The 18992-nt window shown below is 39.0% G+C and overlaps 3 protein-coding genes and 1 long non-coding RNA gene across 4 annotated transcripts; 3 read left to right on the top strand and 1 right to left on the bottom strand.

Annotated features, from left to right (window-relative positions):
* Positions 1 to 907: 907 nt before the first annotated feature.
* LOC133714844 (dehydrin Xero 2-like) lies at positions 908 to 1967 on the bottom strand. The gene has a single exon (XM_062141103.1). The coding sequence runs from the start codon at positions 1862 to 1864 to the stop codon at positions 1091 to 1093; it is 774 nt and encodes a 257-aa protein (XP_061997087.1). The 5' UTR covers positions 1865 to 1967; the 3' UTR covers positions 908 to 1090.
* A 749-nt stretch (positions 1968 to 2716) lies between these two features.
* Positions 2717 to 5055, top strand: LOC133718497 (uncharacterized). Its single transcript, XM_062145345.1, has 3 exons — positions 2717 to 2988; positions 3416 to 3562; positions 4680 to 5055. Exons 1-3 carry the CDS (start codon positions 2734 to 2736, stop codon positions 4821 to 4823), a joined length of 546 nt encoding a protein of 181 aa, XP_062001329.1. The 5' UTR covers positions 2717 to 2733; the 3' UTR covers positions 4824 to 5055.
* A 142-nt stretch (positions 5056 to 5197) lies between these two features.
* LOC133718498 (uncharacterized) lies at positions 5198 to 7160 on the top strand. The gene is made up of 3 exons (XM_062145346.1): positions 5198 to 5536; positions 5948 to 6094; positions 6695 to 7160. The coding sequence occupies exons 1-3, from the start codon at positions 5285 to 5287 to the stop codon at positions 6836 to 6838; spliced, it is 543 nt and encodes a 180-aa protein (XP_062001330.1). The 5' UTR covers positions 5198 to 5284; the 3' UTR covers positions 6839 to 7160.
* Positions 7161 to 17718: 10558 nt separating this feature from the next.
* Positions 17719 to 18877, top strand: LOC133718631 (uncharacterized). Its single transcript, XR_009850431.1, has 4 exons — positions 17719 to 17948; positions 18031 to 18211; positions 18306 to 18349; positions 18580 to 18877. It is a non-coding gene; the product is annotated as an uncharacterized LOC133718631 (long non-coding RNA).
* The last annotated feature ends 115 nt before the right edge of the window (positions 18878 to 18992 follow it).

Here is an 18992-nt window from a genome sequence, read left to right as displayed (position 1 = left end):
CAAAATGTACTTTTCTTTTAACAGTTTTCTAATTATTATTTGGGCTAAATACTGGTTACTACCCTGTGGTTTAGGTCCAAAATCAATTCAGTCCCTGGACTTCTAATTTCATCAAAAACACCCCTGCACTTTCAATTTTGATCTAATAGGTCCAATTCGTTAATATTTTGTTATGGGTTCAAGTTATAGTTGAATTATTTGTTGAAAAACTATTTATTTTTAATAGTAGGACTCACTCTTAAATTGACTAGAGGTGGCCTGCAGACACCACATCATAAAACATAGGCCATATATGAGCTACATTAACAAGTTAAATAACTCAATTGTCGGAAAACTAACAAATTGGACCTATTAGATCAAAATTGAAAGTGCAGGGGTGTTTTTGATGAAATTAGAAGTTCAGGGACTGAATTGATTTTGGACCCAAACTATAAGGTAGTAATCTGTATTTAGCCCTTATTATTTTTATGTTGTTTATTTCCTGCTTTACAATCTTTTTATTCACTACACTAAGCTATCATCTATAGCAACCAAAAAACGCTATGATATCATGTCATAGCGTTTATTTCCTGCTTGTACAGTCTTTTTATTAATGATAATATTTTTTCTAGCCACAATAAAAAAAGTGTATCAGTTCCATTGTGGAACACAATGGCTAACGGTCATTCTCTTATGAATTATTGTTGTAAAAAATAAAATAAAAAAATCTATATCAAGTTATTGACACATACAATAATGTATGTGATGTTCATTAAAGACTTATTACATTTACTCGTACAATCTTTCATGCTGTTTTTTGTCATATTGTAGTTGGGGCGTATGAGCATCAGAGCATGTTATCATGAAAACAATATCTCATAGAAAATATATGAATATGTGTAATTCCCAGCGTATTATGTGTGTGAGATAAATCAAAATAAGTACATTGTAGTAGAATAAAAAGAAGAATAAAGACAATGAGAGTGATAGACAACAAAGAGCACGTCATAACTAGAATGAGCATATTATAACTAGTTATTTAATTTGTATACGGTGCCAATTAGTTTAAAACGAGCATTGATCCACAGCCGTTTATTACAAACTAATCAGTTCATCGAGTGGTGCTGTGTCCACCGGGAAGCTTCTCCTTGATCTTGTCCATCATTCCCTTCTTCTCATGGTGCTGCCCTGTTGCAGCACTGTAAGGCGTTGCAGCAGTCGTGGTAGTGTGAGTAGTACGGTAGGGATCATCCTTGTGACCACATGGTAGATTCTCTTTGATCTTGTCAACCATGCCCTTATTCTCACGGTGCTCTCCGGCCACGCCGTAACCCGGTGTAGTAGTGCTATGAGTAGTACTGTAGGGATCATGCTTGCGACCGCCTGGTAGCTTCTCTTTGATCCGGTCCACCACTCCCTTATTCTCACGGTGCTCTCCAGCCACGCCGTAACCCTGTGTAGTAGAGGTATGAGTAGTACTGTAGGGATCATTCTTGTGACCGCCTGGTAGCTTCTCTTTCATCTGGTCCACCACTCCCTTATTCTCACGGTGCTCTCCGGCCACGCCATAACCCGGTGTAGTAGTGCTATGAGTAGTACTGTAGGGATCATTCTTGTGACCGCCATAACCTGGTAGCTTCTCTTTCATCTGGTCCACCACTCCCCTATCCTGGTGCTGTCCACCATAAGGTGTGCTAGTCGGGGTCGTACCGTGAGTTCCATAGCCGGTTCCGGTGACGTGAGTGGTGCCAGGAATGCCGTGCCCGGTGGTTGCTCCGGTCACGCCGTGGTGAATCGGGTTGCCATACTCGTCAGTGCGGGTAACGGGGTTACCGTACTCGTCTGTGGGAGACTCTGTGGGGTATTCGCTCTGGTAATGCGCCATTTTCGAATCGAGAATCAAAGAAACACAAACTGTTTGCAAATTGGGATTGATATTGATTTCTAAGCAAAGAGAACTTGTTGTGGATGAGAACTTAGGGACTTGGGATTTCATTTATAGGCACCGGGGCTCCCTCCAATGCATGGACACGTGCCTAGCCGCATATACGTGGGTGTCTGAGGAGATGACAAGTGTTACGTTGGCGTCGGTATCTAAGCCAAGAGATTGAGATGTGTTGAACTTAGGGACGAAATTATAGGCATCCATGGACACGTGCCTAGCCGCATATACGTGGGTGTCTAAGGAGATGACAAGTGTTACGTTGGCGTCGGTAAAACAGATAAGATAAGAAACGTCGTTGTCTGCAAGTGGAGGGCTCGTGACCCCTTCACCGGAATCACCGCGTCTGGCCGGCCATGGAGGTCTTAAAGTGCGAGTTGAATCGTCAGAGGTGGACACGTGGTTGTATAAGAGTTGCTGATGAGTATCAACCCTGATCTGGTATGACACTGCGATGGTTTGACTGTTGGATAGGATGTGTACGGAGGTTTTTATCGTATTGCTTAGGTAATACTAGGAGAAAAAAAAATTGAAAGGATATATGGCTGAATTGTCAAAAAAAAAAAAAAAATGGCAGAACTGTAATTTCAGTTAAAAGTCTTCACATCACTAGTTCACTGTCACATGAACAGTGATGAATGCATCCATTAATAATATCAGAGCCAGGTTTCGATCCTGGGACCTGTGGGTTATGGGCCCACCAGGCTTCCGCTGCGCCACTCTGATTATTATTAACTAACTATTACACTAAATACTTAACTTAAACGACTACAGCACATTTACATTCTTGATAAGAAAGGGAGAGATCAAGAATGAGGGAAATGGCAAAACCCTGTGGTACTCTGGCAGAGAGGTTTGCTTGCACAGCCTCAATTTCAGATGACGTCCCTGAGCAACACGTCAAGGATATGCTGCATTTTCTCAAAGGAGTGGGTATCTCCGACCCTGTTCCAGATCACTGCGAGACCAAAGACTTCTACTCCTACCTCGTTCGTGGCATCCTTAAGCCCCTCAACATTCAACGAGGCCGTGTCACCTGCCTCGTCTCCGTTAAACCTGCTTTTACTGTAAAGCCTTCCATGCTTCTTCTCTCTGTTTCTGTTTCAATTTGTAAACTTTTTTATTGGTTTGTGTTTGTTTGGTAAAAAAAGAAAAAGGGTTATGAATTGGGCTCTCTACAAAGATTAGGACCCTCTTTCAAATTTTCTTAGATTCAATTCCTTTTAGTCGATTTCTAACCTGGGTATTACTAATCCGAGGCAAAGTAGGATACTTTGTTAGATTAGACTAAAGGTTTGACCTTTTTTTTTTTAATGGAATTTCACCCATTTTGCTTACTATGTTTTACTCTGATTGAACCTGAATCTTGGTTTCAAGTCTTTCATTCGTGAGAAAAGAAAAGAGTAGGGAGCTTTGGGTTCAATTTGATTTGTTTCTATGTATTGGCTTGGCAACAGAAGCAAGGGAATGATGTTTTGTTTTATGAATCTGCAGAACTTTTTTGGTGGATTCCATGGAGGAGCTATAGCTGCTGTTGCTGAGGCTGTGTCGGTAGCTACTGCGAGAACGGTTGTCGCTGAGGATAAGGAGCTTTTTCTAGGGGAACTAAGCATCTCTTATCTCTCTTCTGCTCCAAAGAATGTGAGTCCTTTAGAATTTGATCTAAATTCTGGTAACTTGTTGTATTTGGTGGAACTGACCGCCTCTTCTAAGGCAAGTTAAGTGGTACTGAATGACCCTAAAGCAAGATCATATGATATAAGATTTTTGATGCTCATAAAATTTACCTGTATATTGTGATTGGAACTTTCCTTTTACTTGTTTTAACTTTACTAATAAACAAGAGATTTTTTGCTTTTCTTTGAAACCCTTTTCTATGGAGGTGAGCACACTTTGTCATTCTGACTAAGAAATGGGGCAAAAAGTGGAAACATACAGACCACTAATGGTTTTTTTACTAATCAAAATAAGATTGCTTTCTCTTCTTCAAAACCATTTTCTTAAGATGCCAATGTGGAAGTGCTTCAGCACAGATACAGACTAGCAAATCGGCCAAAATATTTTGAATCTCAAACAGTATAGTTGTAACCTCATCATTCATGTATGAATAAGGCTGATAGTGGCTTGAACCTCAAAGGTAGAGATTTAATCAATAACAACCTTGCATCCTACTCTTCAAATTTTGATGAAGCTGACTGAAGTTAGATACATATTCAATTCAGTTCAGGCACGGAACTAGAGGGGGGCTGGGTTGAGCTGCAGCCCACCTCATTTTTGTGGAAAAAGTATTTTAAGTACAGGTTTTATATAGGGTGTAGCCTCTATAAAGTCAAAAATCTTCTCCCATCCTCTTATTTTAGCCTTTGTCCCCATTTCCGGGTTCTAATTTTTATCTAATTTAGTCATCAATTAAGAAAATGGTTCTAAATTAAAGAACTTTGTTTTAAATTTTAGTAGCAGTTTTCACGTAATTAACTTCAATTTGCAGCCCACCCGATTTTTCAATTCTAGTTCCATATCTGATTCAGTTCATCATTGGTTAGGTATTTTACATGATCATGACAATTAAAATTTCATTGTAAAGGTGTTATGAGCTAATTGGCATTGACGTTGTAATCAACAGAGAAAAAAAAAAAAAAAAACACATCTTGTTATGTCATTTCTACTGCTCACTGATCTCTCTTTATGTGTAGTTTACAATCATTAGTTTACATTGTTGATCGCATCACTCATGTATTTCTTTGCAACTTCTTTACAGGCAGAGGTGATAGTTGATGGATCTGTAGTTCGGAGTGGAAGAAATCTTACTGTAATAGCACAGGAGTTCAAGCTCAAGAAAACTGGGAACTTGATCTACACTGCTCGTGCTACCTTCTATCACATGCCTGTTTCGAAATTATGAATTTGGATGTTCAGTATATCTCTATTTGGGTTACCTCACTTTGCACCTCATGGCTTTGTCTTCAACACATTACCAATGGTGGTCTTTGGGTCAATAGATTATGGTAATATGTATAGGCGGCCTATGTATATTTAGTCTTGAATAATATCCTTAAGTAAGAATCGATTACTTATTTGTGCAAATGTATATAGTTTTCACTAGAGAGGAATAGAATCAGAGTTATTAGGTATCATTGATGGATCAACTTCCCTTTTCTTTTTTCTGGTGAATATATTAACCTCCCATCTTATATCCATGGCTATAACTTATAATCAAATATTCCTGTCTGAAAATGACAAATATAAGATGCGAGTATGTCACCTTTAGTCCTTTACCCATATAATAAGATAAGAAAATAGAATAGTTCGTTGGTTTCAGAGAGGTATCTAGTAATTGACACAAGAATAGGCAAGAAGACAAAGATGGCAAAGCCCCCAATTCCTCTCTCAGAGAGCTTTGCTTCCAATTCCAGAGCAACAATTTCCAAAGGCATTCCTGAAGAACACTTGAACCAACTGCTGAGGTTTCTTGAAAGAGTGGGGATCTCTGGCAATGTCCCAGATTATTGCAATACCGAAGACTTCTATTCTGACCTCATTGGTGGCATCCTCAAGCCCCTGACAGTCCTACGAGGCCGCATCACTTGCTTGGTCTCTGTAAAACCTGCTGTTACTGTAAGCTTTCCCTGCTTCTCACCTTTCTTGTTTCAATCTTTACATTTTCTTCTGTTCCTGTGTGTGCGCTGAGAAAAAAGGTGGGAACTGGATTCTGACCCAGGAAAAGCCCTTTCTTTGTTTTGTTTTGTTTTGTTTTACTTCAACTGGATTTAATAATAACCAGCTTACAAGGACACTTTGAACTTCAGCAAGACATGTTAAGATGATTTTTCTATACCAAGGTGAAAGATGATAATTTGCTAGGCTCGATGTTTGACTTTTCAAAAAATCCAATTCCACCGATTCTGCTAACTATGCTAAGTTGTAATTCAATTTGATAAATGAAAAGGCTACAGAACTTCTGGTTAATTTGCTTTCATTTTTGTCTGGAAACAAACAAAGTAACTAATTTTGTGTATGAATCGGTAGAATAAATTTGGAGGATTTCATGGAGGAGCTATTGCTGCTGTTGCTGAGGCTGTGTCGTTTGCTACTGCAAGAACAGTCGTGGCTGAGGATAAGGAGCTTTTTCTAGGGGAACTAAGCATCTCTTACCTCTCTTCTGCACCAAAGAATGTGAGTCCTTTATAACTTGCACTAAATACTTTCTAACTGTTGTAATTGATGGTCTCTGACTTAACTGAGGCATTGTACACATGATTTAGGATTTTGTTGGTACTTAAATGTAGTTTGTAAAAGTATGATTATACCTTCACTTAAGGTGATGACACTAATGAGTTATTTGTTCCTCTATGCGCACCATCTTAGATTTTGAATCTCTGTTTTTCTAAGCATCTTGTACAAATGGAGATGTGTTTTTGAAACCTCAAACAATCAGTTGTAGTCTCATCAACCTTGAATATATAAGGCTGATGGTGGTTTTGAACTCTCAAATCTCTTGTTTAGTGTATGGATTTTGTCATATGATGCTTTCTAAACTTCGATGAAGATGACAAAGTATAATTACATATTGGTTAGAAATTTTGCATGATCTTCGCAACTGAAGTTTTATTGGTAAGTGACATTGATTATGTCATCATTATGCAGAGAAACTTGTTATTTCTACTGCTGAATGATCTCGATCTGATGCTGCATAAGTGCATAGTTTACATTGTTTACGATTTTCATTTATTTCAGTTGTCCTTAATGGCATTTCAAAACCGGACTTACTTGCAGGCAGAGGTGATAATTGATGGATCTGTAGTGCGGAGTGGGAGAAACTTAACTGTGGTAGCACTGGAGTTCAAGCTGAAGAAAACTGGGAACTTGATGTACACTGCTCGTGCTACCTTATATCACATGCCCGTCTCGAAATTGTGAATTTGGAGATTGTAGTTGTTGGGGTTACCTTGGTTGTCATATCACGGAAACAATGTCATAAAAACCATATGAAGTGTTGAACATCCGCTCACGGAAACAAGTTGAGATTATTGAGAATAACTAGTAGTAATGATAACAGATCGGTCATTTCCGGTGACCCCAATTAGTGAGCATTACGGTAACTATATTTGAGCAACCAGATTATGAGGGAACGCTAGCGATAGCTGCGATACTATAACAAGGTTTTTATCCTCCAGGACATCAATGTCCATTAACTTAGAACAATATACGAAACTTCAAATTTCTATTATAATTGAGTTCATTGTTAAACATTGAAAGTCATAGATTTCCCCTCATATTTTGTATTGGCACACAAGTTGATTTTTGGTAGTTTAATAAGATTGACACTTCTCCCTCCAAAATAATAAAGAATTTTGAAATTAATTACATTATATAGCATTAGACTTCAAATAGACATGTTTAATTATTTCTCCTAAATTGCCTAATAGAAAAAAAGATAAAAAAGAAACATATATAAATTAGGTATTTGGCTAGCAGCACTATCAGAGCTTCAGAGGCGACTAGCTCGTAATTACAGCCTCTCAAATTTGTATAATGTATCTCTACTTTAATTATTCAATGGGTTAATGCTCATACACCCCGAATCCTCGAGAATACTTCTCATACACCCCAGTGTCTTATCTTTCTTCCTCTTTACACAACTTTTTCTTCTTTTCATTCCTACCTACCCGTCTTAGCAAAACCTCTACCGATAGTACCCTTTCCAACCAGTACCCTTTCTTAGATGTCCTTGTCAGCTTGTTTTCTATGCTGTCTGTTTTCTTTATTTGTTAAAAGTTTTGATGAACCGTGGTGGGCCCATCAGAGTTTAATTGTTTACATATATATACAGACGTTGCAATCATCCTCTATTTCAAAGGTAAACAGTACAACTTACTATTCAAGATTTCTATCATTGACAGACTTGAGCTAAATGCTATCTGCAAAAATACTAGCAAAGAACTGCATAAGGAAAGAGAAAAGTTGAGAAAACTAAAAGAGTATAGCGAAGGTCTTAGTAGAGAGACTCCCCATTACTGGGATATCATCTATAGACTTCAAACCAGAATTTATAAACTAGAAGAATATATTGATAATCTGTTATATATTCTGGAAGAGGAACAAAAACCTCTTGATTATTTGAGCATTGGTTAGATCCGCAAATCACTGGTATCAGAGCTTGTAAAATAGCTCAGCAGGGGAATCCCCGATGGGGACAATGTCTGATTTAATAATAGAGAGACTGAATTCTCTATTAAAATCTTCTGATGAGAAATATCAGATCCTGCAGAAGGAGATATCTAGATATCAAGAACATCTAGAAAAAAATCCTGTTATAATCCACCAATTAGAAAAATTGGAAAACAAACTGGATTATATCAAAGATCTTCCAAAAACGGAAGAAGAAAAGCTAACAAGTGTTAGTAGAAAAATCCTTGAACAGCAAAAAACGCTGGATTCTATGAAAAATATACTGAAGGACAAGAAAGTGCCTACAGTAAAAACAAAGAAGGCAGCTAATGGATTCAAACCATTAGAAAGACCGGAAAAGAATCCTGTTCCAAACATGATTTTTCTGGATCCCTCAACTAGTTCTACTAGTATTCGGTATGAAAAGCCGGAAGAAACTCGAGATGTTAATATGATGAGCATCTTTGGAAAAAAGAAAGGAGTACAACTCCTAAATGCTGAAGAATTTGAATACAATGAAATCGAGCATGAGGTAAAAAACGCCTCAATTCCAAAGCTAGATTTCAAACAAATTTACAAAAGGGGAACGTTTGACCTGATGGATAGCCATCATTTCAAATTACTTGAATTTACAACTCCCTCTGTTTGGACCCAAAATGAGCATTTTGGCCTGACAAGGCATGTGTTGGAGAAATTGAGCCAATGTCAGTGGCTCAAGCTATATATTGTCGACAAAGTTCGAAATATATATTTAGAGGCTAAATAAAGCCTACTATGGAAGCATGGAAGCATGGAAACATGAAAAGTCAACTTTAGCACATTTTCCTACTTCAGCTAGGAGAAACCGAGCTAAACAAGGAAGGAGGGGCGGCAGACTGACCAAATGAACTTGAAATGAGCTGAAACTCTGCAGATCCATTCTAGACAGCCCAAGGATAATTTCTTATGAAGAGTGCCAGAGATTGTTTTTTAGTGGAAGGCCTTCAAACAATCAGTCCAATTTTCTACAGAAGCAAAACTGGAAAACTGGACCTGTAAGAGGTCCAGCAGCATTTCCAGCCCAACCGCATGGAATAAAGCTCTGAAAATTTTTCAGGATGATCTACACTCATAGTGGAACATTTTTTATGAAGAAGTCGAAGGCTCAATCTGAAGTCTTGTTGGAGAAATAATTGAAGGAATAAAGGGGCAGAAACTGACCTAAAACCAGCTCAATATTCACATGTTCATGTTTCCTACCCACATGAAGAAAGCTAGATGCTTTTCTTTTTTTCCTTGGATATATTTTTCTACTACAATCTCTTTAATAGATCATCATCACTTCCATGTTTTTGCACCTTCATGCCTTGCTTTCATTTCATCATTTCTCTATCTTTTCCATATTTTACAAATCACTTTCATACTCCACTTTCATTATTTTTCTTCCACTCATCATTTCACTCTTCTTTTTCTTCCCTATATAAACACCTTCTCCTCTCATTCTAAGAGACACCCATTCACATACAACAACAACATCTCTAAGATGATCTAAGTTCTCTCTAGAGCAAACCTCTCTAAGAGCAACTCCTCTCCTTCTCTTTCTCTTACCGGTGATCACACTCCTAGTCCTAGTCTTCTCAGAAGCCGACTTTCAGTGCCAGCAAACCCTCTGTCAACGTGCTTCGGTCCTAGTCTCCTCGGGAGCCGACGGTAGTGCCGCGACCACAACGGTTACAGAACCAGCCAAGCAAGGGTAACGCCCTAGCAACCCAGCCAAGCTAAAGTCACGCTTTAGCAAGTTCTCCTCACTTCCCAGTGGTTCTCGCTCTGCTCGATCTACAACATCGAGTATCGATTGTGATTTTCAAGAAGCTCAGCAAAAGTCCTCGCCACGAGGCACAAAGAATCCCGCGACGAGGTTGGTGCTCTCCTCGTCTACAATCGCTCGACAGAAGTCAGGTCAAGGGACACCCCCGACGACCGCACCCGACGGTGCTGGCACGCCCGCGCAAGAAAAGAGACTGTTGACCAGCTGCAACAAAATTAGAGCCAAACACCCTCTACAACAGGAGAAACAGATCTACTATTGATCACTCCTGCTGAAGTTGCCAGAGCAAAAGCAAAAAATTATCAATTTATGCACATTGGAGCAATCCAAGTAGGCATAAAACTTTTAGCTCGAGAAGGCATAAACTGTTCAGTTCTATGTGTCTTACAAGACAATAGACTAACAGATTTTCAAGCTAGTCTTTTGGGAACCCTTGAAGCATCTCTGTGCAACCAAGTGGCATATTTCAACTGCTTCCCCAACTTCTCAACCAGCTTGAAAGATGCAGCTCACTGTCTAAGACTGAGAGTCAAGACAGATGGCATATCTATGAAAAATGATATGCAAGAATTGGCAATAGTATACCGGATATACTATAAACTGATGAGTACTACAGTAGAGCCAAAGACAAGGATATCAAACATCCCTGGTCTTACTACTGGATTCCTCACCAGTCAGAAGAACCATTCACAACAGATCCACAAGGTTACTTGGAATGAAGTAACTTTTCCTATTGAATGGAAATTATCTGGTCCGAAGCTACCAGCAGAAAGTGCAAAAGCTAAAATCTATGAAAGTAGAAAGACTGGAGAAATCAGTCTAAATTTTGAAAATCACAGAAAAAGTGATGTCTGTCCTGAGAATATCAGGATGAACAAAAATCTTCTCAGAAGAAGCTATAGCACTAGAGAAGCTAGTACTAGTGGTACGAAACCCACTATTGAAGAGCCAATTACTGAAGAAGAATTAGAAACTGATCTCAACAGACCAGTCAATATGTTTAGAGCACAAAAGCTCTATGATCTTTATGAAGAAGCAGAATTCTGCGAAAATCCAGAAAGATTAGAAAAACTAATCGAAGAAATGAAAACCTTCAATCCAGGAAAGGAAAGAAAACTCCTTCCCTACCAGGATGTTGAAATGGAAGACGGAGATAGCTCCAAAACTTTCATCACTAGAGAAAAGGGAAAAGTGAAACTCCCTATACAGAAGGCCCCTACGGGCAGAAATGGAGAAAGAAATTCTCAAAGATTTGTCCCAGAGGACAAGATACCCAGAGTACCAATTTCCAACTATGGTATCTGGCTCGATTTAGATAAAGCTCTAGACAAGAGAAAAACTCTTGACCAATGAGTAGACAGCCTGATGATGGCATCTGCTCTAACCCTTGAAAAATTTGAAGCTCCTGATCTTCAGATGTACTTTGAAACTACTCTCACTGGAGTAGCTAAGAAGTATTACTACTCTTTCAAAGAAACAGCCAGAGGAAAAGAATGGCTGGAAGAAATCAAAACTTCAAAATCTCCTTATGATTTTGCAGCACCACTGTACGATCAGTTCTGTAGAGATCTTGCAAATATGAGTGAAAAGGCTAGAGAGACGGCCAAATCAAATATCTATGCTCTCAAAATTTGTGACATGAGATATTTTGAAGAATACTTGAATGAATTTCAAGAATATTACTGTACAATTGGTGAACTAGAAAATACTGATCTAGTCAACCTGTTGCACAGGAAACTCCCTGAACCATGGAGAACAGATGTGCGAGAAAGCATAGCAGAAAAACCAATTGAAAGATTTTCAGTTGGAGGAATTGCCGACAGAATCCGGCAACTATTGAAGGAACAATGAAAAGCCAATCTTAGAGCTAAGATGGCCAAGAAACAACTCAAAGGAGTTGAAAATTTCTGTTACGGAATACTGGATATGTCAACCAACTGGGGATGTCATGAATCCAAGTTCTACAGAAAAAAGAAAGAAAAATATTACTCTAAAAAATTCAAAAAGAGTAAGCAAAGAAAGAATTGGAAATTCAAGAAAAGTTCCAATTACAAGAAACAACAGGATGAAGATCCAAAAAAGAAATTCTTCAAGAAAAAGAAGAATACTCATCAACATAAACAACCAAGCAAGAAAGCTTGCAGATGTTGGTTATGTAAAACTGAAGGGCACTATGCCAATGAATGCCCGGAAAAGGGTAAAAGATCTACTAAGGCTCTCTTTGAAGAATATGAGCAAATAGTAGAAATAGCAAATATGAAAGCTACGAAATAGCCTATTCTGATGATGAAGAAGATGACAGGTCAGTTTACTCTGCCTGGTCCGAAGAAGAAGATTCATCTGAGTCTGAGACAGATTCTGAAGTAGAGTACTTCGAATCCAGACAAATGAATATTTTGAAAATCAAACACTGGGAAGAAAGTAAGACAGAATCTTTAATGTCTTCTTATCAGGTGAACCCTGGTACATTCGTTTGTGACTACTGCTTATGTCATGAAAAGAATGGTCTCCCTATGTTTTGTGAAGAGTCAAAAAAGACTTATCACAAAGAATGCTTCATAGCTGAAGCAAGAAGAAAAACCAAGAATGGTCTTGTCAGCCAACTGGTTGAACAAGAATATGAAGAATATTTCTCTGAACAAAAAGAGAAAGAAGTAGAAACTTCGTTCCAAGAAATTATGGAACCATCTTCCTCAAAAATAAAGGAAGAATTCATCGAAGAAGAAAAACCCGATGAAAATTTAAATTTTGAACTGGTTGAACCACCAGAAATTGATCCAGAAGAATGTAAACCATTCATTCCAAAGGAACAAGCTCAAGAAAATGAGCTTCAGCAATCGAAAGTCGTCTCTACGAGTAGATACAGCAACTACATAGAGATTGGGCTAAAATTCCCTGATCACAAAAAATATCATCTACATGCCTTTGTAGATAATGGATCAGGATTTACAGTTGCAAAAAGATTTGCAATTCCAGAAAAACTCTGGAAAGAAGAAAAGAAAACAGCTACTGGTGTTACTTTTGATGGAAGCCATCTCACCATGAATAAAGTAGCAAAAAATGTTCATATCACCATTGGTGGAGGAACATTTACCATCCATAACGTCTGGCAATCTGAAGGCCAAGGCGCAGATTTCTTGTTGGGTAATGATTTCATTCTCCAACAGAGATTTATTCAGGATGAAGAAGCAATAGGCTTCAGAAAAGGAGAACGGGTGTTCTGGGCTGATAGGCTTATTCAGGCCAAACTTTACTACCCAATATCAGAGATCGCAACAGAATAGTGGTGATCTTACCCCCTACAAACCCAAATTTGAACCCATACTCCAAATCAAACAACAAGAAGAATTACTTGTTGAGGAATCTTCAGAAGAAGAAGAAGCAGAAACTAGTGAAGAAGAAGAAGCTAGTTTCATCCATGAGCATAATCTCAAGCACTTTCAGAATAAGCTTGAGTCTCAGAAAATTCCCACTCTTGAAAAAATCAAGAAACTACTCGAGCAGAACATCGATGTAAACCCTCAGAAGTTTTGGGAAAAAGACCGAGTGGTCTGTGAATTAAGATTGCATGACATGAATGCCATCTGTCATGTCAAAGCCATTCCTCAATACAAAGAGGAAGACAAAAAAGAATTCAGAAAAGATATTGAAGATCTCCTGAACAAGAGATTAATTCAACCTTCCACTAGCCCTCATCATGCTCCAGCATTCTACGTGAGAAATCATGCAGAAACCCTTAGAGGAAAAGCTAGAATGGTTATTGACTACAGAGATGTCAATAAAAAGACTGTCAAAGACGGCTATCAAATTGCTCAAGTACGAGTATCGATCAATCAGCTCAGAGGAGCCAAGGTCTTTTCAAAATTCGATGCAAAGTCGGGTTTTTGGCAAGTCAAGATGCATTCTGAGAGTGTGCCTCTCACTGCATTCGGAACACCACAAGGACATTACGAATGGTTAGTAATGCCTTTTGGTCTAAAGCAAGCTCCCTCAATCTTCCAGAGAAAAATGGATAATATCTTCAAACATGTTGCGGAGTTTTGCGTCGTCTATATAGATGACATTCTTGTCTTCTCCAAAAACAGAGAAGAACATATGAAACACCTCTATGAGGTTGTAAAGTTGATAGTTCAGCATGGAATTATCCTAGGTGAAAAGAAAATCTTCTTTATCCTTGATGAAGTTGATTTCCTAAGTATAAATATCAAAAATGGAGTGATAAAACTCCAACCTCATATCCTTGAGAAGATCTGGAAATTTCCGGATAGAATTCCTGATGCTAAGAGTCTAGAGAGATTCCTTGGTGTCATAAATTATGGGAGAGATTTCATACCCAAAATATCAGGGTTAACAGCAATGTTATCTCCTAAAACGAGTTCCAAAAGAAAATGGAACTTCACTGAAGATGATGAAAAGACGGTGAAGCAGATAAAAAATCTCTGCAAAAACCTCCCTCCTCTTCAACAACCAGAAGAGAATGATGAAATTATCCTCCAAACAGATGCGAGTGATAACTACTGGTCCAGTGTTGTTCTGGCAAAAACGCCTGGAACTAACATTGAAAAGATCTGTAAATTCTGTAGTGGCAAGTTCAGCCCAGCAAAACTAAATTATCCCACAGGGGAAAAAGAAATTTTGGCTGTTAAGAAAACAATTTTAAATTCTCCAGCTTTCCTTGGAAAACCCTTTACTGTCCGCACCGATTGTGCCAGAGTAAAGAATTTCAAAAATTTTAAACTTGATAAAGCTGCTGATAGAGGAAGACTAGCTAACTGGCAATTATTCCTTAACCAATATGATTATATTGTTGAATTAATTGCAGGAAACAAGAACTATCTTCCAGACACCTTAACAAGAGAATTAGCCATGTTCAGCAAAAGAAATGATGACGACGACGAATGTCGCAATCCCAGAAGCAGAAGAGCTGGGAAAGAACATGAAACCAATGAGGATCCCAAAGAAAAAATCCTCAAGAGATTCCTGCTAAGTTCAAAAGGCTTAGCCACAACTGATCAATCCCAGGGTAAAGGATTGACTAGCCCGTCTCAAACGGCAGACGGTAAAGGCTCATCAAGACCGTTGACGGCTGTTGCTTTGCCAAAAAGCAAACCTACTCCAACTGGAGTAATAAATGTTTTCAATTATGAACTTCGAACTTTCGATACTCCTGTGTTCAGAACTGGCAGGAGATTAGCTTACCACCAGAAGGCAATTCTGGATAATCTTTTATTTGCCTTTCAGGAAAGAAGCAGTGGTCTAATGTTTCCAGCCCTATTTGCATTAGCTGAAGAACTATATGAGAATGCAAGACCACAGTTCGAAGAATTACAGCAGAGTGCTGTCAAGAAAGAAAAAATTCACTTCCTAGAAGATCCTGAAAGTGCTAGGGTCCCTATCATAACACTCAAAGAATTAGACTGGCATGAATTCCACTGTCTAATAGGAAGTCATAATTCTGAAGATCGTATTCCTCCAACCCTATTCATCATAGCAGGACCTTATGTTGGAAGATACCTGGTAAATGTTCAGAGTGAACATCCACAAGAACACAAGCTTTGGCTTGTTGAAAATGGTTTTGTCCATAACCTGTGGACTAAGACCAATGATGATCTCAAAGGTTTGCCTCCAATCCTTGTCAACACAGAAAAATGACTGTACTCTTCGTTTGAAGTTCAGATCCACCCCCCCCCCCCCCCCCCCGAATGGATCAAAAAGGCAAATGGTGAGGTTGAATATATTCCTCCGTATCATTATGTGAGAATTATTCAAAAACAATATCTTCAACCTGCCTGTGTTGGGTATAATGGCCAACCAAACTCAAGCATCCCTTGGATGAAAGCCATGGCCCTAGAATATATCAAGAAGATCATCTCTGAAGATATCAACAATACCTTCCTGGCAGCAGGAGAAAAAACTATTATCACTGCTTACGATCATCCTGACGTAGTCAGCAGTGACCTGTTCCTATCTCTCACCAGAAAAGAGATAGACTCGACAATGGCATGCATGCAATGGGTGGAAAGACTTGAAACTGACAACCACTACAAGATGTATGTTGATACAGATGTCGAGGACAATGCAACAACTGGAAGAATGGCCCAAGCAGACAACAACTCCTTTGTCTTTGGCCAGCATTCAGAAACAGACGAGAATATGTAAATTCACGGGTGAGAATAGTATCAAAAGTTGCAACTGTTGTCTTTAAGACTTTTGCTTAAAGTCACCTTTTGCTTTTCATAAAGGGAAGTAAAAAACACTTCACCTCTCACCTACTAAAGCTTTTGCTTTTCCCTGTCCGACCTCCATGATCAGGAGCACTCAGAAAAGCAGGAGATCACGGAGTTGTTCTGTACATTTTTAGTTTTTGAATTCTCGTTTGAGTTCCGCTCCCTATATAAGGAGCTTTCGTTTCAATTGTAAGGCATTCGAAAATTGCCATATCAGTTTTAGATTCAAAAATTGAGCAGAAGAGTCTTCTCTCAAATAGTTTAGCAGTGTGCTTCCCTTCCTGTTTAGGTGTGAAGTAGTGTGCTCTCAGTACAAGTAAGTACCTGTTCTCATTCTTATGGATAGCTAAACAGTCTTTTGCTGTTTACCTGAGAATGAGGCTCTGAATGTTTAACATGTATGTATATTTGAATAAATAAATTCTTATGGTTGCTCACCCATGTCGTCAAGTTTTTGTTCATCTTCCTTAAATATGTTGGTCATTTGATTATTCCATATTGTTATGTGTTTTCGTTAAGATGCATGTATCCTGTAGAAATCCAAGGTCTAATGATATTATCTCCTGAGAAAATCAGTTTTAAAACCAAAAATTAGGACAAGCAGCAGTGATTCCGCCTGTTAAAGTAACCGTTAGGCAGAAGGCCGTTAGGTGAAAAACTTGGGCATGTTGAAGGCTAGTCTTGTTTTTGTCTTTGTCTTTTAAAACAAAGTTTTTTCAAAAAATAATACTGTTACAACCACGGGTTAACATAGGATACAAAAAGCATTTCTAAAAGGACTTGTCCTTATTAGTCATTCCCTTGAAGTAATAGTGTAATACATAAGTGTTGGGCAGTTGGGAAAAATACAGTGGCTTTTTGGGTATACGGGAAAATACCCTTATTCAATAGGGACAGCTGGCTATACCGCCTATACGTACTGAATTATAAATTATGAATTCACTAATTATAGACATGATTTCATTGATGAGCTTAAGTAAACAGATGCAAATTAGTTTTTCAGTTTTCATGAACAACATGGATTCCTGCCTTCTATTTTCTTGTTTCTAATTATTTGGGACTTAGCTTTGTATGCATAATCACATAGGCTAGAAAACAAAAACTTACCTCCAACTCCAAGATTCCAATATGTTAACTACCAGTATTATTCCATCTCAACACTTGTCCGACTTGTCACCTAGCTATAAGTCAAGAAAATTTGACACTAAAATTCCTACTTTTTGCACCTCTTAGTAGGTAGGGGTGGGCAAAAATGACCGAAAGACCGGAAGGGACCGATCCGGACCGGCCGGTTCGGGTCGGGTTTTAGAAGGAAAATAAGTGTTTTCGGGCCGGTTCGGTCCCTATACTCAGCGTGGCGGTCCGGTCCCGGTTCTTGAAAATAAGTGTGTTCGGGCCGGTTCGGTCCCTGTACTCAATGTGCCGGTCCGGTCCCGGTTCTTGACTTGCGGTGACTGCATGGACCGAAAAAACCGAGCTTGTATACGTGTCTTCCAATTATTGGTTAGTTTCAAAGTCCATTGTGTTAGTATGGACATGACCACATGTGATTATTAAGTAAACCTAAACTCTAAAATCCCAAATCGTTTTTCCTCACTTCCTCACTTCCTCCCTCAACTGTCTGCGACTCCGCTTCTCTGGCTCTCTCCCTCACAAAGTCACAATCGGGCAAAAGGGAAGCTCAAAAAGGCTGAGAAGGCTTTAGCAAAAGTGCAGGAAAAGTTGGACCCAGCAGATCTGCCGGATGATCTGGAAATCCTAACGGATGAGGACAGGTTCTTGTTTCGTAAGATTGGTCTCAATATGAAACCCTTCCTACTTTTAGGTAAGAACTACTTCCACAGCTGTGCTTTCAATTTTGATGAATTTTTAGGGGTGAGCCATATGCTGAGTGATTTCTGTTTCAGGGAGGCGAGAGGTTTACTCTGGTACCATAGAGAGTTGGTGAAGATAATAGTGAGAGGAAAAAGTTTTCAGCAAGTCAAGCATATAGCAATCTCCTTGGAAGCGGAGAGTGCCAGAGTGGTGGGCTGCTAGTATCTCTAGATAAAACTACCAAAGGTTCTGATCTGGATGTTCTTATAATAGGTCTGCTAATACTTTGTTAAATTTTTATTTGCCTCAAAGCAACATAATTTATTCCTCATATCGTTAAAATTAATTGTTTATATTCCTATTTTAGGAGGATGCTATCATTGCTATGGTTCAGGACGTCGTGGAGGGGAAGTGAGTTTGAAACCTTTTCAAATTATCTAATCTCTTCTTTTGTGAATATTATAATTTAACAATTCTCTCTTAGTGCATGCATCTCACTCACTGTGTATCTGATCGTCCATGTTGGTCATTATGAGAGACAAGGCGTTAAGGACCTTAGGAGAGACCAATTCTGATGGTTATGTATATAGCTGTTTATAGTAAACAACTGAGTTCCATTGATATGAATCTCATTGTTGCAGGTAGCTCAATTCTTGGTAGGTCTTGCTGAACGTCCAGTTGCTGAACCGAAAACCCGAAAAACGGGCCGGTTTTGTCCCGGTCCGGGTTTATCTCGGTCCCTGTTATCTGCAACTACGGTCCCGGCCCGAAGCTTGACTGTCGGTCCCGGTCCCGGTCCCGGTCCCTATAAAACTAGTGCCGGTCCGGGTTTAGCCCGGTCCCAGTGTTCCTCAATTGCAAGACCGGCCCGAATTGACATTGCCGGTCCCGGTCCCGGTCCCTGTAAAACCGGTGCCGGTCTGGGACCGTGCCCAGCCCTACTTAGTATGGCATTCTAACTCCGCTCCTGATGATGTACCGGAAAATACAACATTTTTGTTACCCGACCATCTTTGTTTTACTTAATGGTACCACCAAAATCATTAACAACCAG

This window comes from Rosa rugosa, chromosome 6, assembly GCF_958449725.1.
Source record: "Rosa rugosa chromosome 6, drRosRugo1.1, whole genome shotgun sequence".
Lineage (NCBI taxonomy): Eukaryota > Viridiplantae > Streptophyta > Magnoliopsida > Rosales > Rosaceae > Rosa > Rosa rugosa.
Note: the sequence above shows the minus strand (reverse complement) of the source record. Positions and strands in the feature narration are given on the sequence as shown.

Bases quoted from the DNA above. Each gene is read 5' to 3' on its own strand.
- LOC133714844 (XM_062141103.1), bottom strand. From the start codon at position 1,864: ATGGCGCATTACCAGAGCGAATACCCCACAGAGTCTCCCACAGACGAG.
- LOC133718497 (XM_062145345.1), top strand. From the start codon at position 2,734: ATGAGGGAAATGGCAAAACCCTGTGGTACTCTGGCAGAGAGGTTTGCT. The intron at 2,989-3,415 runs GTAAAGCCTTCC...ATGAATCTGCAG, and splicing joins CCGTTAAACCTGCTTTTACT to AACTTTTTTGGTGGATTCCA. The intron at 3,563-4,679 runs GTGAGTCCTTTA...ACTTCTTTACAG, and splicing joins TCTCTTCTGCTCCAAAGAAT to GCAGAGGTGATAGTTGATGG.
- LOC133718498 (XM_062145346.1), top strand. From the start codon at position 5,285: ATGGCAAAGCCCCCAATTCCTCTCTCAGAGAGCTTTGCTTCCAATTCC. The intron at 5,537-5,947 runs GTAAGCTTTCCC...ATGAATCGGTAG, and splicing joins CTGTAAAACCTGCTGTTACT to AATAAATTTGGAGGATTTCA. The intron at 6,095-6,694 runs GTGAGTCCTTTA...ACTTACTTGCAG, and splicing joins TCTCTTCTGCACCAAAGAAT to GCAGAGGTGATAATTGATGG.